Raw genomic sequence first — 23,195 nt, forward strand, 5'->3', positions numbered from 1 at the left:
TGTACAAAACCTGAAATAGTTTTACTTTGCCTTCTTTTTTTTTCTTTTTTCCTTCTTTTTTTAAATTTTGCTCTAGGTTTACTTAAGATTTTGTGAAGTCGATACAAGAGCATTTGATATGAATCGGTAAATAAAACACCGTCATAGATAGATAGCCACAATAAACTTTGTTAGAAATGTACATGTCGCGAAAAAATAATAATACTAATAATAATAATCATAATAAAAAAAGCTGGCGCGACGCCCAGGCCGGCGTGGCTGTGGTGGCCCTGGTGGTGGCCCTGGTGGTGGCGCTGGTGGCCCTGGCGGTGGCCCCGATGGCCCTGGCCCACGGTGGCGGGTGGCTCTGGTTCCCCGCGGGCGCCGCGCCCCGGTAATGTGTGTATATAAACAAAGCCCATAAGAAATGTACAAATATAAAAAGCTACAAACATTAATAAATTACATCGTCACAAAACACGGAAACACTCCACAAGGTGCTAGTAAAATAACTGTCTCCCTCCTCGTACAAGAAGTTACGCAAAGAGCTGGTACCGGCGGGCGGCGCCCGGAGAGACCCTCCCCGTATAAAAACCCAGCGGTGGTTATTCCAAAAGCTATGTACAAGCTACATTCTAGGAAAAGGGGGTCCGGGAGTGCGGCGGGGTGGCAGGGGGTGCCTGAGAAGCGCGCCCGCCGCCTCCCAGCCCGACGTCTCGGCTGCCCCGTGGTCCTGCCCGCCACGAGCCCTCGTGGCCCTTCCCGCTGTCCTGGCTTTGCCACCGCTCCAGCCGTGGGCGCCTGTCCTGCCCGGAGCTGGGCGGGCAGAGGGGCCAAGGCTCGGAGCCGGGTCAGTGCCGGTGCCGGAGCAGAGGGACCGACACGCTCCTCTGGGGCCGAGATTAGTATTAACTTTTTGCAGCTAGTCGCTCTCAGCACTCTGAGAAAGGACATCTATATTAAAAAATATTTATAGCAGGATTCTGTACAGTCCGACCGCTGAAAGTTAAAGGGATTATTGTGGTGGTGGCCCAGAGCTGGGTGGCAGAGTACCCGGAGCCACTAGAGCAGCAGCTTCCCATTCCGGTGGATCTTCAGGATCTTGCCGAGCCGCTGCTTGGCCGTGGCCATCCCCTTCTTCGTGCGCTTCCCTGGAAGCAGAGCGGGGTCGGGGTGAGGGCCCATGCCACCCCACACCACCCCACAGGCCACCCTCCCGCTGCCTCCTGCCCCCGTGGCCCCCCTGCCAGCCCTGCCTGGCACCTTCAAGGACACCCAGCACCCACCACCACCCTCAGGCCATCGGGCAGGGCTTGGAGAGGAGCAGAGCCCCTGGAGAACCAGCTCTGGCACAGCTGGGACACACTGCCCACCCACCCCCAGAGACACATCCCCCCTGTGCATGCAGCTCACCCCTCACTGCTGGGGACCCTCCTGCCTCTGCAGTGTCAGCCCTGCTGTCCCATGTCCTCACCTGCCTAGCTCACTGCTTATGGTCACCTGTTTGTCCACAGGGTGACAGTCAAACCCTGCCACAGCAGTGCCATCCCGCACCTCAGGGAGAGACTGCACATACACACAGACATACAGACAGCTCCTCACACCTGCAGGCTCCTCAGGGATCTCTGGGCACCTTTCTGATTTCCTCTACAGAAAACATGTGGCACAGGGATGCTGAGCTCACATGCCACTGCAAGTCCTGGGACAAGCACTGTCCCAAGGATGCCTAATCTCTCACCCACTGCACTGAGACCAACTCACGTACCAACACATCTCCACATTTCTCCTTGTCCTCCCTTTCTGTGCCCAACAGACCACCTGCATCCAGTCTTGCTGGGGGTGTGCTGGAAACATACACACATGCACGCGCGCGCGCACACACAGGCACATAAACAGGCACAGGCACAGACACACAGACATACAGGACATCACCTCCAGGAGCCTGGCCCCCACACACGACTGACGGGGTTTGGTGAGCTCTATGCTCCCTGTGTCCTGGTCCTGGCACTGGGGCTGCTCCACAGCTACCACCTTACGGCCAGGAACTGCCTGGGCACTGCTGGGCATAAACCCAGGCAGTCTCTCCCCTTCCCCCCATCTGCCATAGGGTCAGTGGAGTGTGCTTCCTGCAGGGACTCAGCTCCCCTCCAATGGTCCCAGCTGCATTAAGTGCCCCAAAGACTGTGACAGTGTGGGAGACACTTTTCACAGAAGTTTTCTCATTTGTCATCCTTTCACATTACTCTGTAAGGCTGAGACCTTCCCTGAGGAGGTTCTCGAGCGCCCTGATTCTGCTACATCCCACCATCACCTTCCATAGTGCCTTCATTCCCAGTGATGCTGAACCTGGTGGTCCCCCCGCTCAGGATTCTCCTGTGCTCCAACTGGGATGCTCTGTAATGCCCTCAGAGCCTCCAGCTGTCCCAAGACTCTGCACAGAAGACCTGATGGTGCTCCACGTCCTGCCTCTCTCTCTCTCTTGGCAACGACCGCTTCCTTCCTTTGAGGACTGAGAGATCCCATGGGAAGGGTGGGATCCACATGCCTGGCCAGGCTCCCTGCATGATGCTCTGCTGTGCTGACCAGCTCACCAGCCACACTAGGCTTTGGCTCCATAGGCATCTGGATCTGATGGATCATCTTCCCACTACATTTTCCACTGCCTTGGATGTCTATCCCTAATGCCACCATTTCACCACAAAGGCACAATTCCAAGCAAACACGTTCCTGCCACTTTGGCTCTGCAGAGAGCCACAGGTACTACCAGCTCCTTGCTGAAACTCAGCACCTACCACAGGCTACACACATCCTCCTTTATGGTCCATCCAAACTGCCAGGATACTGTGCACTACCTCTAGTCTGCTCCACTCAAATATAGGGAATTCAGGAAACATCTGCCACGTTGCCTCACTTGTCCCAGTGGTACCTCGCACAATCCTCAGGCTATGGAGTGGCTGTCCCACACCCTGCCTCAGCCTCCTGAGCCAAGTTCAAATGGAGAACAGAAGTACTAGTCCAGAGTCCAGGACAACCTCAGCTTAGTTGCACTTTCCCTATGACAGACATCAAGAAACCTCTTCCTCTCTCCCGACTTTGGCTGTACCTGTATTACTCCCAAGGTCTGATATTCCTCTGCTCTCTTGAGGCAACTCTCCATACTCTCTCTTGAGGCATGCCCTGCCATACACTGCCTGGGAGGAATGTCCTCAGGGAACTCAGCACAAGACTGGTGTACAACCACTGCCATCACCACAGTGCTGCACTGCTCTGGGCAGAACAGCCTTCATGGTTGCATCTTCCCCTGGACAAGGCTCCATCAGACAGCTTGGGCTGGGACGTGACTGTGGGTGTTCCTCATGAGCTCGGGCCATGCTCAGCAATGCTCCTGCCTTGGGATGCCTCACACCCTGCCACCAACAGCCCCGCAGCAAAACACCGCTTTGGCCCCCCAGAGCCAGGACAGCTGAGGCCAAGGGACCTATCTCTGACCAGATCTGACCTGCATCCAAAGGTCTGCACTTCTGCATCCCCACGGCACACACGGCATGTGAAGGCCCTGCAAAAGGCATGGATTACATGATGGCTTCACCCTTCCCCACTCCTACACCACACCCCCGGCGTTTCCTGGTACCTTTGGCAGAGGCATTGTTCTGCGAGGATGATGAGGGTCTCCTCTGTGTGAGGAAGACACCGGGTGCCATCGGCTGCGATCCCCTGTTGGGCTGGGCGACCCCAAAGGTGCTGGCCCCTGCGGTGTACTCGTGATCTGTGAGGCTGCTGGCCTGTGACTCCAGCTTGGGCTCGGGCGAGTCGCCTTCCTGAGCCGCTTTGCTTGCGTTGGGGGCTGACAGCTTCTTTTTGGTATTTTTTTTCTTCTTGCCTTTTTGTTCCTCCTTTAAAATGACAAAGATGAAGCTCAAATTAATCCTCAGAAGACCTTTAGCTAGGGCAAGGGCCAGCGGCGTTGCTTGGGGTCCTGATACAAAGAAACCCCATGGAGTTGGCCACAGGCAAGCGCTCGGGGGTGTTCTGACACCGTCTCGCTCACAGCTGCACACAAGTTTGCCTCTCGTGCCTCAACGTCCATGCCCTGGGCAGAGCCTCCTCATTCATTGGCACTGCAGCAAGCAGTGCCAGGCAGGGCCACACTGACACTGCCCTGGCACGGCAGTGGGAAGCAGCATGAGCAAAGCTTTCCATCTTCCAAAAAAACTGGCACCTCCTATCTTCAGGGATCTTCACACCCTTTCACAACAGCATGGAGGATATTAAACATCCCACTGATTCAGCCTCTGCTTCCTGCAAGGACACACACGTCATCTCCTGATCTGTAACTGCACCTGGACATGTGCACCATGAGGACAGCGATCTGCCACCATCCCGAGTCCCTTGCCTATTTTCAGTTGCTTCTTGATGAAAACCTGCCACCATCCTTAAAGCTCTTCTCAACAGTCCACATTGCAGAAGCCCAAAGCCACCACAACCTACATCTCCACCAACTTGCTGAGGTGCCTCACCAACCTTCCTCCAGCAAACCTTGTCACCTTAGTGCCTCATGCAACCTTTATGGGGCCTACCTGACCCCTTCAGACACTGGACACTTACCAAGACCCAAAATGCCCCAGTACCTGTGCTAAATTGACCTATAACCACCCACAGTGCACCAAGTCTTTGGAAGCAAATCCTGACACTTTCCAGCACCTGATCTGCAATCACACCGGTCAGGCACTCAAATACACACCGAATATACTCCTTTGGGCAGTCTCTTCCTATCCTATCCTAGTAGCCATTCTCACTCCCTCATCCCTCCCTACACTTTTGCTCTGTCACTTGTCACCCTGAGGTGTGGTCAGGTGTGTTGTGACCTCTTGGGCTTTGATCCCATTTATTTCCCCTGGGACTGTTGAGCCTCGTGTCCCTGGGCACTGCGGAGGGCTGGCACTGCACTGGGGCTTGGCTCTGCTGGGGGTCAGGGCTCTCCTTTCCTGACAGCTCCTACTGCCCAAGCAGCCTCTCACCTGCTGTGACAACTTGGCTGCGGCGGCAGCAAGTCCAGTTTCGATGGAGGCGACTCTTGTGCCTTCTCTCACTGGTCTGTCTTGCCGAGGCACTGAGGGGCCAACTCGTGCTGCAAGGAAAGCAGAGGCAGGTGAGGGGGAGGAATATGCCTGTGGGAGCAGCACAGGGGCAGGGGAGCTCTGCCCTCCTCAGCAGGGAGAGATGGGCACGGCGCAGCCTCTGCCTGTCCCTTCCCAGGGTGCAACTGAGGGCAGAGGTGCCAACAGCCTCTGGGCACAGCAGTGTGGGGAGAAGCTGCTGATAGAGATGTCACACAGCTGAGCAACTCCATGGCCACCTAAAGCCAAAGCTGTGTGGGTCTGTGCCCACATTATGGGTATGAGAAACTCCAGCATCATTTCCAATGGATGGTGCTCACCCCTTCGTGGGAGAGGACATGCAGTGCCATAAGCTGATGAGACATGGGCTGCTTGTCACACACAAAGCACTCCGTGGAGGGTCCCCTGCTCATGGGCCACAACAAATGGGTCTAAGGACCCTCTTGCCTGTCACTGCCTCTGGTGAGCCCCAACAAGCTCACCCAGCTTTGCCTGAGGCTGGAGGAGACTATTCCCACTCACTCTCACTATTCCCACAGTCAACACCTAACATCCATGGCTACTCGGGTATCTGGGGTTTCACTGTTACACTACTGCTGAGGTGGCCACCAATTGATCAACCACCAAGAGTGTGAGGAAAAATAAACCAATTAAGGAATGCTTTTTCCTGACAGCTGATTAAGGGAGGAAGGCTAACACTGCTCAGCAGGAATCCCAGTGCATGGATCACCTCCCACTGTGCTGGAAAGGGTTAATCCTTCATGTGATAAAGAAATCAGTAGTTGTGGTGTTTCAGTTTTCAAACTTCTGGAAAAGTGGCTGGGTTTTAGGGACCTGCATGACTTAGCCTGAGTCTGGGCAGCACAGACCACATGGACTTACCCGTTGGACTGTAAGGGGCATCATCTGAACTTTTCCTTTTCTTTGATCGGGATTTGAAAACTGGATTATCTTCATCTGATTCGAGAGAAGGGTAAACTACAGTAGGAAACAAAGGCAATAGTTTCAGTGTGGGAAACAGCTCTGCCCTACAGAGAGGCCCAGGTCCAGGTGCAGTGACCACAGGCACCACATCTGGCTGGTCCCCGAAGTGCCAGTGAGGGTGACATAGCTGTGACTTTCAGAGAACTTCCCTCTGCTCTCATTCACACACTGCTCATGGGAGCTGCTGTCATTAAACTGTCACTGGATACTTTTAGGGTACTCTATAATCACAGAATCTCCTGAACTGGAAGGGACCTACAAGGATCATGGAATTCAACTCCTGGCCCTGCACAGACACCCCAACAATCCCACCCTGTCCCTGTGAGCATTGTCCAAATGCTCCTGGAGCTCTGCCAGCCTCGGGGCTGTGACCACTGCCCTGGGGAGCATGTTAAATGCCCAACGACCCTCTGGGGAAAGAATCTTTTCCTGATTATCAAATCTAAATCTGCCCTGACACAGCTTCAGCCCTTCCCTGAGTCCTGTCACTGGTCACAGAGAGCAGAGGCTGGAGCTGCCCCTTCGGAGAAGCTGCAGACCCTGATGGCCTCTGACCTCAGTCTCCTCTTCTCTAGATGAAGCTGAGCCATTCTACCAAAGGCCTCTTCACAGCCCTCTGAGATAAACGCCAAACTTTTCCCCAGCCTGTTCTGAGAAGTTTCTGTTGTTTTTTTTCACATGCATTTCATTTTCTTGCCAGTTGCCATTTGTTCCATCCATGGTATTGGCATTACTGGGGCACATGGCCATGGACACCAGAAGTCTGTGGATCAGATGTGGCACTGGCAGAACCTCTGCAGACCCAGTCTGCTCACATCCACTTTCCTTTCACTGGCAGCACAGACATAGGGAGCAAATCTGCCCCTCAGGAAAGTAGAGCCTGTTCACACATGGCATCTGTCAACAACAGTCCTGTGCCACCCTTTCACAAAGAATGTCCAGCAGTCCCAGTGCATCCCAGTGCATGCAGTGCCTCCTGAAACGTGTCACAGCAGCCCTGTTTCTCTCTGGCAGCTCTATTAATGATCTGAAAAGACACACTTCACTTTTCCAACTGTAGCAAATGACTTCTGATGGTCACGCTTGCCAGGGAGTCCTAAACACACAGAGAGACTCTCCTGCTGTGCAGCAACCCCCAAGTTCTTGCCCTCCTGGGCACTTCAGGTTTCTTAGTTCCTATCAGCCTTCACTTTATTACTTGTCTTCATTTCCTCATTTATACTCAAAAATGGTCCTGCAGATTATTCTTCAGCCTGGAGAAGAGAAGGCTCCAGGGAGACCTGAGAGCCCCTTCCAGTGCCTAAAAGACCTCCAAGAGAGGGACTTTGGTCAGGGGCCTGGAGGGACAGCACAAAGGGGAATGGCTTCCCACTGCCAGAGGGCAGGGTTAGATGGGATATTGGGAAGGAATTCCTCCCTGTGAGGGTGGGAAGGCCTTGGCACAGGTTGCCCAGAGAAGCTGTGGCTGCTCCATCCCTGCAAGTGTCCAAGGCCAAGTTGGATGGGACTTTGGAGCAACCTGGTCTAGTGGAAGGTGTCCCTGCCCATGGCAGGATGTGGAACTAGGTGGTCCTTAAAGATCCTTTCCTACCCAAACCATTCCATGATAACTATGGCAGCACTGATATAACTGGTGCAAACTGGCTTTGTGCCCATTTCTGGTGCAGCTGTTTGGCCTTCTCTGCCAGCACTCAAAATAGCATTGGATCCCTTTACCATATACAAATTCAACTTCTCACTCTCAGCTAGAGGTTCCATTGCCATTGAGCAGACAGGGACATTTCTGTCACAAGTACCTGACCTACATTTCTGGGACTGTCTCCTGTTTCTCAGCCAACCACCACAGTTTCAGGGGCTTTTCATATTTCTTGAGAGCTTCTCATTTTTCCAGACCTCAAATCCAACCTGCCTGGGTGGCTCACCACCAGGGGCTCTGCATGTAGGTGTTGTCACAGGGTCTTGGCTGGGTTTGTGGTGCAGCCCCTGTGCTATGAAAACTCCTCCTCACCCAACCACTGAGGCCAGCGCAGTGGAGCAGTAGGAAGCGGCCACGAGCGATGGGGATTGCAAACATGCACAGTGTCCATGCAGCCCCAGGAATGCTCTGCCTCCTCCCCACTCACCGTGTCCATGCAGCCCCAGGAATGCTCTGCCTCCTCCCCACTCACCGTGTCCATGCAGCCCCAGGAATGCTCTGTCTCCTCCCCACTCACCGTGTCCATGCAGCCCCAGGAATGCTCTGCCTCCTCCCCACTCACCGTGTCCATGCAGCCCCAGGAATGCTCTGCCTCCTCCCCACTCACCGTGTCCATGCAGCCCCAGGAATGCTCTGTCTCCTCCCCACTCACCGTGTCCATGCAGCCCCAGGAATGCTCTGCCTCCTCCCCACTCACTGTGTCCATGCAGCCCCAGGAATGCTCTGCCTCCTCCCCACTCACCGTGTCCATGCAGCCCCAGGAATGCTCTGCCTCCTCCCCACTCACCGTGTCCATGCAGCCCCAGGAATGCTCTGCCTCCTCCCCACTCACTGTGTCCATGCAGCCCCAGGAATGCTCTGCCTCCTCCCCACTCACCGTGTCCATGCAGCCCCAGGCAACTCTGCCTCCTCCCCACTCACCATAATCCGAGTCCTTAAAACAGGCATCCAGGTGGTCCTGATCTTCATCATAATCCTCCATGTCGATGCTGTTCTTTGTGCTTTTCTTCAGTAACCGTTTCCCAGAGTTTTTGTTGCCACTACCCCCCGTTTTTTTGGAGTTCTGTGTGGAGATGGAGTTATTCTTCGCCTGGTTGGTGCCCCATGATGTCTGAAGGCAGGACTCTGAGGCCTGGAGGTTTGCCATGGACAGCATGCCCTGGATGGCTTCCTGTGTGCTGGGGGAAGCGGGTGGCTGGCTGTGGGGACACAGAGAGAAACACAGGAGCCATCAGTGACCCCAGAAACACCAACCCTCATAGACAGCCCATTCCTCTCACAGCACGTTTGTGCTAAAATAGATTCCCTGATTCCTTTGAGTAGCTGGACACACCACCAGGGATAGAGGGCAATTATATGGTGCAGCAGTACCGCAGACAGCACCTCAGATGTGGGGGTGATGCCCCAGAAGCCAGGGAGATAAGCACCACTTGGCTGGGCACAGCTGGGCAGGTCCTTGGGGGCTGTCATTGCTCTGGGAGGGCCTTGGGGAACTTTCCAAAGCCCATAACAGCATTCCCATCAGTGCAGTGTCTCTACTACCAACTGTCATCATCATCATCACCATCATCATCATCATCATCATCATCATCATCATTTAATAATATTATTTGTATATATATTTAATAATGTTATTTATCTATACTACCAAATCATCATCATCATAATTGTATTTTAATAATATTATTTATAATCTGTACTACCAGCTCCTGTAAAAGGAGAGCTTGTGCATCAGCACTGACAGGGGATGTCATGGGGGGTCTGCTCCATATAAACAAAAAAGAACATGAACAACTAAAAGGAATTTTATGGTCACAGGCCCCAGCTCACACCAGAGGCTGTCACCACTCCAGTATCTGCTGGAAGAGCCACAGGATGGGGCACAAGTAACCTGAGAGGTTTCTGCAGTGCATCGGAAGGGTTTTCTGAGGTGGGTGTGGGATGGATGGATTACAAGGGATACTGGAGAGATATGGATTCCCTTGGACTTGCTGTTGTTATTTTGTTGCCTGATGTCAGCAGACACAGCACATCTACTGAGTTCCTAGAGTAGGCTGAGGTCAAATGAAGAGAAAATTCTGTCTGGCACTCACTTAGGGAGGTGGGAAAGTGCCCTCCTCACTACGGAGATGAACACAGAAGAGTGATAATCTCACCAGAGAATGCCAGACATTAATTCTGTGACAGGCAGAACACATCATCCAGTATTTCCAGAACTTTGGAGTCTGGGCAAGTAGTGAAATGCAAAAAAACCTTGCTGTGGCAACAGCTATGCAACAGAAGCCACAAGCATACAGCCCTTCCCAAGAGAATTAGCAGGACCACGTAGCTTTCTCCTACTTGAGCTTAGTTTGGGCTCAGGAGAGAGTAACATAGAAGACATAATGGAAGTTTTAGGGCACTAATGGCATTTATAAATAATCCTGAAAATGAGTTAAGGCTGGTGTTCACAACCCAACAAAGAGAAGAACACCAAAAAACTTGTTTAGGAAAGACCCATTTAAATCCCTTTGATGCCATGCCTTCCCCTTTGCCTTCTCCCTGGGAAAGGCATATTCTGCACCATCTATACGGAATCAACATATTTTCTTTCAGTCTTTTTCCCTAAACTGTTTTTCCAAACACTGGACTCTCAAAACACTTCAAACAGACCATCAAACACTGACCACTAAATGGGCAAATCAGAGAGGAACTGCCTTAAGCAACACAAACCTCAACAAATGAGTGTTGGGATATGATCAAAACCAGTGGTTAAACTCCAACCTGAAATGAGTGAAATGTCTCAAAGCTGCACTGGGGCAGAGTGTTTCTCATAAGGGCATGGGCCTGGTGTGCTTCCATCAGGAGTATTTCAGTTTTCTGAGCCAAAAAAAAAATCAAGAAGACTCAGGAAGCTATACTGAAGCTCTGAAAGAGTTGTATCCCCTTTCTGTAGCTTGAGCAACTATTTTAAAAAAAAACATTTATGAAAGTAAACTATCAGTGAGTTACAATTTGGGCTTTAAAAACCATTTTATAAGAGCATGGCACCAAGAACAAAGCAACAAGAGTGTTTCTGCCCCTGCTCCTAATCCTGCATCTACCTGCAAACACAGAGAGGTGGCACTGGGTGATAGCTCAGACCTGCCTCAACACCAGCAGCCTTGTGTTCCTGTCTTCAGGCTGATAAATGCTAGTGTGGATGCAGAGAAAAGGACACTTTAACAAACTGATTGGCAGAGGTTTGTGCCCTTATTTGGCTTGTAGTGATGTGGCAGCAGGACCAGGGCAGTGACTGTCCCCTTGTGCTGGGCACTGGTGAGACACCACTTCAAACCCTGGGGTCAGTTTTGGGCCCTTCGTGATAAGAAAGACCTTGAGGTGCTGGAGCATGTCCAGGGAAGGGAACAGAGCTGTGGTCCATCTAGACTTCAGCAAGGCCTTTGACACTGTCTCCCATAATATACTCCTGGAAAAGCTGGTAAGCCATGGCTTGGACAGGTGTACCCTCTCCTGGATTAGGAGCTGGCTGGAGGACCAGGCCCAGAGAGTTCTGGTGAACAGGGCTGTGTCCAGCTGGTGGCCGGTCACTAGTGGTGTTCCCCAGGAGTCTGTGTTGGGTCCAGCCCTATTTAACATCTTTAGTGATGATTTAGATGAGGGGATTGAGTCCATCATCAGCAAATTTGCTGATGACACCAAGTTGTGAGGGAGTGACGACCTGCTGGAAGGCAGGAGGGCTCTGCAGAGGGATCTGGATAGACTTGAGAGATGGGCTGATTCCAATGGGATGAAGTTCAACAAGGCCAAGTGCAGGTCCTGCCCTTTGGCCACACCAACCCCCTGCAGCGCTACAGGCTGGGCACAGAGTGGCTGGAGAGCAGCCAGGCAGAAAGGGACCTGGGGGCACTGAGGGACAGGAAGCTCAACAGGAGCCAACAGTGTGCCCAGGTGGCCAAGAAGGCCAATGGGATTCTGGCCTGGATCAAAAATAGCGTGGCCAGCAGGCCCAGGGCAGTGACCTTTCCCCTGGACTCTGCCTTGGGGAGGCCACACCTTGAGTGTTGTGTTCAGTTCTGGGCCCCTCAGTGCAGGAAAGAGATTGAGGTGCTGGAGCAGGGTCAGAGAAGAGCAACAAGGCTGGTGAAGGGACTGGAGCACAAGTGCTGTGGGGAGAGGCTGAGGAAGCTGGGAGTGTTCAGCCTGGAGAAGAGGAGGCTCAGAGGTAACCTCAGCACTGTCTAGAACTGACTGAAGGGAAGTTCTGGCCAGGTGGGGGTTGGTCTCTTCTCCCAGGCACTCAGCAATAGGACAAGGGGGCACGATGGGCTCAAGCTCTGCCAGAGGAAACTGAAGTTGGAGATCAGAAAAAAATTCTTTGCAGAGAGAGTGCTCAGGCATTGGAATGGGCTGCCCAGAGAGGGGGTGGATTCCCCATCCCTGGAGGTTTTGAAACTGAGATTGGCCGTGGCACTGAGTGTTATGATCTGGTAAAGGGACTGGAGTTGGACCAAGGGTTGGACTTGATGATCTCAGAGGTCTTTTTCAACCCAATCGACTCTATGATTCTATGATTCTAAGAGTCTGGAGCACCAGGGGTGGCTGAGGGAGCTGGGGGTGCTCAGCCTGGAGAAAAGGAGGCTCAGGGGAGACCATGGTACCAACCCAGGTTTGACAGCAGGCGCCAGAGCAGGTGATGGGGACAGGAACACACCCAGTCAGCATGGACAGCCTTAGGCTTTACCTCCTTAGTGAGTCTGGGGAACAATCCCAACACCCTGGAGCATGCAGAGGATCATGCAGGGAGCCAGGACCTCGCTCTTCACAACCAATTCTACCACTGCCATCTCCCTCTGAGAGTTCAGCCTCTCTAGGCACATTATCTTCCTTTCATCAGCAATTACCAAGCCTTCCACCTGTATCCTCGTTTTTAGAAACCGAACTTGTAACATCCCAGCAGAATATTGCTGATTGTGAGGTGGCTCTGAAGAAGTCACACATATAAAACTATGCAATGCCAATATTTCAAGTGCAAACCCAGTGTTTCCTTCCATTATTGAATCAGACCTGGACACAACAAGTAATTTTGCTCATTTCAAGATCAGATGACAATCAGCCCCCCAAACTTTTGCCATATTCCATTTCAGTTCTTCCAGCCTGTTCCCACATTCCCAGCAGTCTCTCTGCAGGAGCTCTGCTGCTCCCTCACCACACTGGCACACAGAGTTGAGCTGCAATAGAGGTAATGCCACTGGGGCATTTGGGGTGGGCAGCTGCAAATGACAGCCCAGTATTTTACAGAATAGATTTCCCACAATTCCAGTAAAGCCATCAGCACAAAAAGCCCTAAGCTGCTTCCCAAGTTATTGCTGGGATACAGCAGCTCCAGCACTGGTCCATGCACAGACTGTGAGGAGAGACTCCAGAGTGACCCACCTGCATGACCACTACATGGTGTCTCCAGAATGTACATATATATACGTATATCCATAAATATATACATATCCCTGCCCTTAATCTGTCTTACAAGTAGAGAAAGACAGGAATTGTTCCTGAGAGTCAGACATGACCACATTGGCATCATGTTGCACCTCAGGACGTTTGCGTATCATGTTTCTTCCATTTTAGTTTTAAAAAGCATGTTATGGCCATTTAAAAAGCCGAGTGCAATTATGAAAGGAAACACAGTAGATACATTTATCAGGGGCTTTTTTCACTCTAGATGCAGCACAGGCTGCCAAAAGCCAGTGTTTATGCCAGAGCCAGCATTGATATGACACATTCCCACTGAACCACCCCACATGGTGCAGCAGGTCAGCCAAGCCCAGGGACGTGACCGTGCTTGGGACTTTGATTTCAGAAACCACATAGTCTACAAACACCCTGGGTACAGTGCCCAGGCTGAGGGGAAGAAAGCAAAGACCTGAGTCCTGCTCTATTCTGGCAGTTTAACCCCTTACAGGCAGCAAAACACACTCCAAGGAAGGCAGAGAATCTTGGAGGACCATTTCCTAAGCAGGCAGTGAGATGTGGTATCCATAGAATGGTTAGTACTGTCCACATGGTCAAGGAAGATTTCTTTGCATTCTTACAATAGTTGATAAATTCTGGTTTTTTATACCAGACTTCTAGCACAGGAGTCTTATTAGCCTGGCAACTTTATTCACAGAGTTAGACACACATAACTGCTTGTGGACGTGTCTGATGACCTGCCAAAATGCAACTGTAAATTCAACAAAAACACTTGTCCCTTTATGAACCATAACACAAAATAGAAAAGAAATTCACAGGAACAGTCAAACAGACAAGTGTTTATGTGGTCATTTCTTTTGAAGTGCAGGAGCAGAGCTGGGAACAAATCTGAAGAGATCAGGAAAATCCAGAACCACTGACCCAGCTGAGTTCAGCCAACAAAAAATGCTTGATTTTCTGGGAGCTGCAGAGACTTGGACACCCCTTCCCATTCATTCCATGGGTGGATGTTTGGTCAACCCTTCCTTGTTAGGGAAAGGGCAGCAACAGAGGAAAACCAGGACTAAATGGAGATCAGATCACATCCCTAGAAATAACAGCTTTGTCAAGACAGGCTTTCTAAGGAGATGCAGTAACTGTGTGATTTAAAATCAGGCTTTTTCACTCCCATTAGAGATGAAAAGAGAACTCAGAGGAGACTCTGTGCCCACCTCTGCCCTGCACAAGGATGGGGCTCCCTGTCCCTGCTCTGCAGCCAGTAATGGTGGTGCCCAAAGGCCAGAGTGTCCCTACAGAGCTGTCTGGTTCTGCACAGCCAGTGCATGAAGCCAGGCCCTATCACATCTTGCAACCACCTGAGACACAATTCTGTAATAAGGTTGAACCAGAATATGGTCCTAGTTCAGCAACACTCCCTGCTTTAGATTTCTCTGCAGCTTTGTCACCACACTATGACCTTAACAAATTCCATCTTTTCTCTCTACATCACAATAGTGATTTTTGGTTTTTTTCTAGTTCCCTGATAAAATTTGCTTCTATGGTAACTTTCCCTTGGTAACTTGTTCTCCATGTTCCCCTTTGACCATAAGGCATAGCTTTTGAATTCTCAGTTATGCCTTTTAATTTCCAATCTTTCCCAGGCTTACATAATATCTTCCCTCTCTGAAGGGACCCCCTCATTCCACTTGAACAGGTCCTTTCCAATTTGCAGGCTGCACCTTTCCTTGGTCACACTCCCCAACATGCAGCAAGGGTGAAGAACAGTACCAGGATCTCTGTTCAGTCTGTTCTCAACTCTCAGGTCACTCCTACAGCTACTTCTACCTCCTCTACAGCTTCTGTGGCTTTGTATTAGCAGACCTAGAGAAAGTAGGGAGGAAAATTATGCCCAGCACATCCTGCCTGCCTGCCTAGGATGGGTAGTTTTCAGAGTGAAGATGCAACTGGCTTATTAAAAAGCCAATCAAGAATAGCTTTCCACATGTTTCATATCATTTCCCTCATCAGACTTGTTACTCTCACCCTTCAGAGGATTATTCCTTTGTTTGCACAAATATAGAACCTAGAATTTAGAATCTGAGCCAGCAGCTCACCAACAGCCCACAGCTTACAGAAGTACCAAGGCTGTGGTTCCTGGAGAGCAGTGGGAAGTGCTTGAGTGAAAACCTCTGTTTTTTTACAGACAGGGTTTGACAAACCATTCCCTTCAGGCTGCAGCAGCAGTAAAGATGAGAAGACAATGAGGGAGCCCCAGGCACACGGTGCAGCAGTTCCTGCCTGAGGAGCAGTTCTGTGCATGGAAGCTGTAACTCCTCTGATGTTTCCAAAACCCCTTCCTGGGGGCTTGTTCCTAAGGGTTGAGTCTGGCAAAACACTTTCATATGTGAACAGTCACACCAACTTCTCTCCAAATGCCTGTTCTGTTACCTAATTCTCCATGGATGGTTTGAGATCAGAGCTGTGAAGGATGGAGGCAGTGACCCCACACATGTGGTTTGAGATGGACCCAGACAGACCCCTTGCTCCAGACAGTCCTGAACACAGGATTTGAGCTCAGGAACCATGTTTTCCATTTATTTTCATCACTCACTGTCTGGATTACTCAAAGATCTAGTGCTGTACCTTACTGACCATATCCCAAAACATCAAGCATCAGTTCCCACCGTCACTTAACACAGAGTTAAGTCCAGGCAAATATTTCCATTTCAGAAATAGAAGTACCCATAAAAGAGTTTGCCTTTTCCCCAAGCTGTAATTTTTGGTGGGGAGAAGAATGATGACCAGGGATGGGACGGAGGGTAGACAGTTTCCTATTTCCTTCTTTCAAACACTTGACATCCATGGCACCTTACAATGACTTATGAAAGGTATGCTGGTGATTTAGATTGCTTTATCGCAATCTCACTACATTAAAAACCACAATTCATGTCCTCAAGCTGCAGTCACTGAACTCCCTCTTCCTTTTGAATGATTCATCTATTACAGTATTATTGCTAAAAGTGATGTTCAGCATTACAGATGTGAAATCCTCTACATGTTTAAATTATACCTCCAAAATCTTTCCCACCTCTCCCCCCCAGATCACAGGATAAAGGAAGAAATTGCTTACTGGAGAAAGAGCAGTTACCAAGCTGCACAATCCATTCCCATTCACACACGACCCCAAAAGAGCAGTTTTGCTCCCAGGTAGGAGGGCAAAGCCTCCCTTGGTGCATACCTGTTGGTGTTATACTCTAAACCCCCAACTTCCTTGCTTGCCTGCAAAAGATCAAGAATTCCTGCTGAACTTCCACTCTCTTTCTTTACTTTGGAATTGCGCCCTGGCTTTGCCTCTGTGTCAATGTGAAGCAAATCTTCATCTGACGAGTCCTCACTCTGCAAAAAGAAGGGAAAGGCTCAAAAATGGTGGAAACTTGGTGAGTTATTCAAGAAGATCAGCACAATCATTCCTGCAGCCTCCTGCTCCTCCAAGAACACAGATATTTGCTTTCATAAAAGACAAAAAGAACAAAACCAAGTACATGGTAAAAATCCTTTTCCTTGCAGTCTGTAGGCATGGCAGGTTTTTCTTTCCCCTTCCAAAGCTTTGAGACCTGACCCTGCTCATGGGATCAGACCACTCTTAACAGTGGTGTTTCCAGGTGCTGTGCTGTCTTCCCAGCCCCTGCTCCTGTTCTTCACAGCATGCCCCATCTAGGAAAGGAAGGGGTTGTGTGGCCACGGCTCTGCCAGCTCCAGGACACAGGTCTGCAGCCTGCAAGCCTGTCAACACAGACCATCCAGACATAAGGCCCCACTTCTGCCAGCCCACCGCAGGAGATAGGGGAGATCAGGTGGTGGAATGGGACAGATCCATAGGAACAGTGTCATGTGAGGCCATGGAAGGAAGCTGCCTACACTTCACCATCTCTCTGGGGCTGGAATTTCTATGCACTGTAGTTAACATTCTAATAAAACTATTTTTCCCCCTCTCTTTCCTGCTTTCAGGCCATTGAGGTGCCAGCCCTTAGTGCTTGGAGTGCCAGTATGTTCTCTCCAGAGCTCCCTCCTTAAGCTCCTGCACAGAGAGTCACCACCAGCCTCCAGACATCAGCTGATTCAGGCAAGCAGGTCTGCACTTCCTCCTGAATATCCCAGAGACAAACCCAGGGGAAAAGAATTCCTTAGTACGTAGGGCCAAACATTTTGGTCAGCTTTGCTTCTGCCTTAATAAACTATTTTGCTTTTTCTGACTTACTCAGATGTTATAATATGAGCTTGTATTAACCACAGTTGGACAAAACATTGAATTGCAATGTCGTTTGGTTTCCAGCATTGAGCTTCAGTGCTAGCACAGCAAACTCCCACCTGGGCTGTTCCAGTCATGCAGGGAGCTGAGCCACAGGGACACTGAGCCTGCCCCAGGGCAGGCTCACACTGCCTCAGGAGAGGTCTGCATGTCAGCCCATCACGAGCAGAGACAGGCTCTGTCAAGTGACAGCAAACAAACACTTTCGTTTTTGCATCATGGGTATGGAATCAGAGAATGGTTTGGGTTGGAATGGACCTTAAAATCATCTCGTTCTAGTGGGTCCTTGTGGAGGAACAATGTCATACCTTGTATGGTACCGACTCCACCTTTGGCTTCTTAACAGGAGTGTGCTGCAGGGTGTCTTTTTTATCTGATAAAACTGAATAAAAAAAAAGAAACACAGAGTGATGGTTCTTTTCCCTTCAAAAACCAGCCCTCCTATTCCACTTATATTTGACTACACAGGTAAGACTTGGCTTTCTTCGTTATACATCACATATTGATTGTCCTGGACAATCAACACCTAAGCCTTTGTTAAGCAGATGAAGACAAACCAGGAAATGTTCTTACAGGGCAGTTCCCTTTTTGCAGTGTTTTTCTTCCTTCTGATTGGAAACTCATCAATTTTTAGTTCACCATCATCTGACACATATTCGTATTCATCCCGTACAGGTTTGGCTTTGTCTTCTTTAAAATTCTGCAGTGACCCAAACACGCTGGTATTCAGCTGGGTTTTCACTCCCTTTGAGCTGAAGAGAAAAAAAAATTACAAATTAGTAACAACACTGAATAGAAAACAGCTGAGTGACTTGACAGAGGGGAAGACAACGCAGAAATCTCAATCAACTCGAATACTTTCAGGGGTGACAAAGCAATTAGAATAATTTTACAAACACATTTCTGAACCTACAATTTGTATCTCAAAATTGGATGCTGACTACAGAATTGGAAGAACTTCTTGTGATAGTGTATTTTCTGCATTGACCAGAAAGGCAGGTTTTCATCTCCTTGTATAAAAAATCTAAATAATGACTTTTCAGTCTGCTTTTTAGTTGATCTGTGTTGTCATGTTTTTACTTACCCAAGCAACTTCTTATTAGAGAAAGGGAATGCAAATTTGTTGTCCTTATTTCCCGATAAAGGCGTCTTTTCCGCTTTGTGTTCCTCTTCCATTTTTAGAAGTGAATCAGGTTTACTGTTCTGAAAGACAAAAGACCCAAAACAAAAGAATTAAATCAGTTAAATGAGTCATTTCTGTTTTAGATTCCCACATGTCTTCAGAGAATCTATTCATCTACAGGCAGAGAAAAAAGGAATTGTAAAATCACAGAATCACAGACTGGATTGGGCTGGAAGGACCTTACAGACCATCTCATCTCACCCCCTGCGATGGGCAGGGACACCTCCCAATGTCCCAAATTGCTCCAAGCCCTGTCCAACCTGGCCTTGGACACTCCCAGGGATGGGGCAGCCACAGCTTCTCTGGGCAACCTGTGCCAGGGCCTGCCCAGCCTCACAGGGAAGGATTTCTTCCCAATATCCAAATAAGTTCCCCCAAATGTGGTAAGTAACAGAGGAATTTGTAACAGGGGAGTTTGTTTGCACTTGGGTCATTAGGAGTTCATAAAAACAGCTCTTTTGGTGAGAGAGCCTGGGGTCACCTCATCTAATTGTACCTGCAGGCAAGATGTTGATTGTCCTGGACAATCAACACCTAAGACTTTGTTGAGCAGATAAAGACAAACCAGGAAATGTTCTTACAGGGCAGTTCCCTTTTTGCAGTGTTTTATTTCGTTCTGATTGGAAACTCATCAATTTTTAGTTCACTGTCATCTGACACACACTATGAATGAATTTCACTCATTAGCCCTCCAGGAAGGCAGGCTTTTAATCCATGTGGAATAATTCAGATTTCATTACATCATAATTCAGATTTTCATTGTAACTAATTGCATGTCATTAAAATTAGTTATTGATTATTAGTTAGGAGTTAGTTACTGATTTCTCATTAGTTATTGATTTTGCTGCAACTACTCCAGACTTAAAGCAGTAGGACTGTGTTCCAGCAAAGATCACAAAAGGGATCAGCACTGCACCATCCCAACTGTTAACAGTTTGGTGTCACCATGGATAAGATGGACAATTCAGCACATGCTTTTGAAAAATTCATTCACACACCTCCCCCTTTCTTTATCAGTGACTGATTATTTTCTGCTTAGTTTTTTATTCTTTGGGAACTCTAAACTGGTGCCTCATTCTCTCTGTTTAGGTAGAGCCAAGAACTATTCTCCACCCTCAGCTTGTCACTATGTGGCAGAACCAGCAGCAGAATTTAAAAGAAGGCATTACCTTATATTTCCATTTGGCTTCTGTTTTGCTTTTATTTTGCTCTCGGACTTCAAATTTCTCCACCTCATTCTGTTTGCTGGCGGATTCCTTATTGGGAACACTCAGAACATTCTTTGCAGCCTGGAGAAAAAAGTCAGGAAAAGGTCCTCGTAATGAGGATGAGGTGCTGGCATGCCAGAAACACAGGCTTTATCTGCAATATAACATGATGTATATTTTTGAAAACTCCTACTTATTCTTTTGGAACTCCAAAATAAGACTCAGCCAAATATTGCTGCCTCAGAGTCTGCAGAAGGTGAGCTGCTCCTCTTCCTGATACACCAACACACTCATCTCCCTGCCTACAGCCCCACGACAGGTGTCACAAACTGCATTTTAGGAAAGATTTATGGATATTTCTTCACAAATAGCATCTCTGACATCCTTCTGTCAGTGACTCAATGGATTCTGGCCCCTCCTGGAGTCAGCAGAAAATTCATGCTCAATTAAAAGGCATCAGAAATCAGGGACATCACAATGAAACTTGTCCTACATGGGCAGAAGGGGAAGAAAACTATTGATCTATCTTCAGTCACTCATTCTAGAGCAAAATCTCAAGCAAACTTGATGCTTCAGAAAGAAGTTCCACCATGACTGATACCTTTTGATATCAATAGGTTTCTGGGAGGCTCCACGTCAACGAATAACCAAACAACTAGTCAAATTAAATCCAACAGCTGGGTGAAAAAAGGGCAATGAACCAGCAGCTACAAATCTTCCCTTCCCATCAGCAGAGGGTTTCACACCCTGTTGCACATTTACATTTTGTATGAGACCTAAGGAGTGATTTTGTCCCTATGATGGCAGGAGAAGAGGAAGAGGTTGAAAGAGGACCCACCTTCCCCTTTTTTGGCGTCTCGATCTTGGTCAGAGCCTCCTTGGTGTGTGCCTCCAGCAAGTCGAGGTTGGGGATGGCTGGTGGGGGACTCTCCTTTGCCTTCTTCCCTTTCTTTTTCCCTTCTCCCTTCACTTTCGGTGTTTTGGGAGGTTTGGGGGGCTTGGGGGGCTTGGGAGGTTTTGGGGGTTTGGATGGCTTGAGTTGTTTGGGGGTTTTCACAGTTTTGGGAGTCTTTTTTTTCGGGAGCTTTTCAATGGGCGGGGGCGGAGGCGTCTCTTGGATGGGTGAAGGTGCCTCCTCCTTCTCCACAGGACAGGTCTCCTCGGTGGTGGTGTTGGCACTCGTGTCTGCTTTGCTGGCTTTTGAAGCGTTCTGCAGTTTGGCACAAAACAGAAGGTGTTCAGACCCACCTGTCTGATGGTTGATATTCACCTGCACCCTCCATTCTGTGGGGAAACAAACCCCAAAGGTCCCCAGAGATCTGATGGAGGGGCATCTGCACCACAGGTCAGTCAGCCAGGGAATGGAAATTCCATCAGAGCTCACAGTAAGGCTCTGCTCTCCACATCCCACCCCCACGTTCCTCAAGCACAAGCCTGGCCTGGAGAAACTCCAGAGGCTTGGTAGGGAGTTTAACCCTCACTGGGTTGACCATCAGGTGTGACTGTTAAATGGACTATCCACACAAACAGATGGATGAAACAAACAGTCTCCTGCTTAAAATGCTGATCAGCTTGAGCACAAACCCTTTCCATTAAAATCTGATGTGATAAACAGCAGAATCACATTTCATGCCCCTGGGAAAAATTAGAACTAAAATAGCTGCCCAATTAAAATTAACACTGACTAATTAAAAAGAAATTATTTTATGCTTAACTTGCCATTCTGACAATCAGAAAACTTAAATGCTACATCAAAGAGAATCAGAAGACAAGCTGAATTTCAGTTTTGAGGTCTTTGGATGTTGCTAGAAAGAGGGTGGAATGTAACACAATGTCTTCTTAAAGGAACTGAACCTGTCACTGGCACCTTGTGGGACATAGTACCACACTCACTGGATGATACCTCCATGCAACCTGCATTTTTGGGGCTTTTGGGGGATTGTTGGGTTTTTTGAGTGGTGTTACAATTATTATCTTATTTGCTATAGTTACTCTGTCCCGAAACCAGCCAAGAGCAAGGCTTCCATTGGGACAAGGTACAGGATCATAGTTCCAAGCTCAGCCAATGTCAGGGACAAGGGTGACAAGCATAACGAAAAGGAGATGCTACACAGGGAGCGTGGTCATGAAGATGGCAACAGCTTTCTTGGAGTTCTACCCTGTTTTGAGGCAAGTGAAAGAGCAGATAAGGCTAGAGAGGGGAGTGTGGCCAGTGCAGCCAGAACAAAGTGGAGAAAAAGGGAGCAGGAAAGGCAGTCACAGTGGAAAGCTGAGGAAAAGCAAACAGGAGCCCAGATCATGGCAGGTCAGCCACAGACAAGAGTTCTTCTAATGCAGAGAGTGGGAAAAAGAGATCAATTTATTTCAATACATCCATTTTTTAGCCTAGATTCCCAAAATAGTTAGTATTATGAAAACAGCACAAACCTCACTTAATCTTATTTCTTTGGCAAGGTCCTTGATAAGTTGTGCTGGTTTGAAGTTTTCTGGTAGTTCATCTTCATGCTCTGCTAAAGCCTAAAACACAACAAAGACAGACTGCTGCTGTTTCTGTGCACGATTTTTACAAAATTAGAAAAAAAGCCCTCTTGAAGTGACTTGTCCATATTTTTCCTATGTACTGAAATCAATCTTGACTGCATTAAATTTTCAAATAAGGAAAAAAAAGATACATTTTTCCCTTCTAGATATTGCAACTAGATGTTCTGGGAGAATAACAAAGTCATTCAATTTTTTCAGGTATTATTGCATTTTTACAGCTGCAGCATCACTTTGCTCACCGTTGCATATAAAACTCTGAGAGAAATTCCTTTTCTGCATTTACCAAGACACAGCGCCTTGGGCTGGTGTCCTCAGTGAGTACAACAGGCAGGTACTGTGTCAGCAGTGGGTTCTGGGAGCACTGGGAGCACTAACAACATCTGCACTCACATGTGTGTTATCACAGTCCAGCTTTGGCCAATTCTCCTGTTCCTGTTTACTGATGGAATAAGCTGTGCCCTGCAGCTGATTCCCCAAAAGTTTAGGAGTCACACACATGAGCACAACACTTCTGAAATAGTTGCAGCAGGAAATTGAGGCTTCAAATCCCTTTAAGCCTTGTCTCCAAGCAGTGTGTATTTCCTGGCTGGATTAAAGTGTTGGGTTTGCAGGAATTGGCACCTCATGCCCACAGAAATGCAAGCCCTCACTGGGATGAAGCCTTTGCTGAGCTGCTGTGGCACAGGGAGGTGCTCAGAGTCAAGGAGAACAGTTACCCAGTGTCCTCTGGTTGTGTGTGGCACTGACC

At 48.9% G+C, this 23,195-nt stretch overlaps 1 protein-coding gene across 3 annotated transcripts in view; it reads right to left on the reverse strand.

The window, feature by feature from the left end:
- The window catches only part of PHF2 (PHD finger protein 2), a 78,851-nt gene continuing 55,656 nt past the window's right edge, over positions 1-23,195 (reverse strand). The window contains exons 11-23 of one of the 3 annotated variants that reach the window (XM_071550910.1): positions 22,334-22,423; positions 20,745-21,116; positions 19,868-19,987; positions 18,600-18,718; positions 18,089-18,267; positions 17,824-17,897; positions 16,445-16,602; positions 8,698-8,975; positions 5,979-6,074; positions 4,998-5,107; positions 3,611-3,872; positions 3,479-3,535; positions 1-1,130 (exon numbers count right to left, since the gene is read on the reverse strand). In XM_071550910.1, the coding sequence (XP_071407011.1) occupies positions 1,042-1,130; positions 3,479-3,535; positions 3,611-3,872; positions 4,998-5,107; positions 5,979-6,074; positions 8,698-8,975; positions 16,445-16,602; positions 17,824-17,897; positions 18,089-18,267; positions 18,600-18,718; positions 19,868-19,987; positions 20,745-21,116; positions 22,334-22,423 (2,004 nt within the window). In that variant the 3' untranslated portion in view covers positions 1-1,041. The remainder of the gene's footprint in view (positions 1,131-3,478; positions 3,536-3,610; positions 3,873-4,997; positions 5,108-5,978; positions 6,075-8,697; positions 8,976-16,444; positions 16,603-17,823; positions 17,898-18,088; positions 18,268-18,599; positions 18,719-19,867; positions 19,988-20,744; positions 21,117-22,333; positions 22,424-23,195) is intronic. The other 2 variants (XM_071550911.1, XM_071550912.1) reach the window with 2 other exon arrangements.

Source organism: Pithys albifrons, chromosome 3 (genome assembly GCF_047495875.1).
Source record: "Pithys albifrons albifrons isolate INPA30051 chromosome 3, PitAlb_v1, whole genome shotgun sequence".
Classification (NCBI taxonomy): domain Eukaryota; kingdom Metazoa; phylum Chordata; class Aves; order Passeriformes; family Thamnophilidae; genus Pithys; species Pithys albifrons.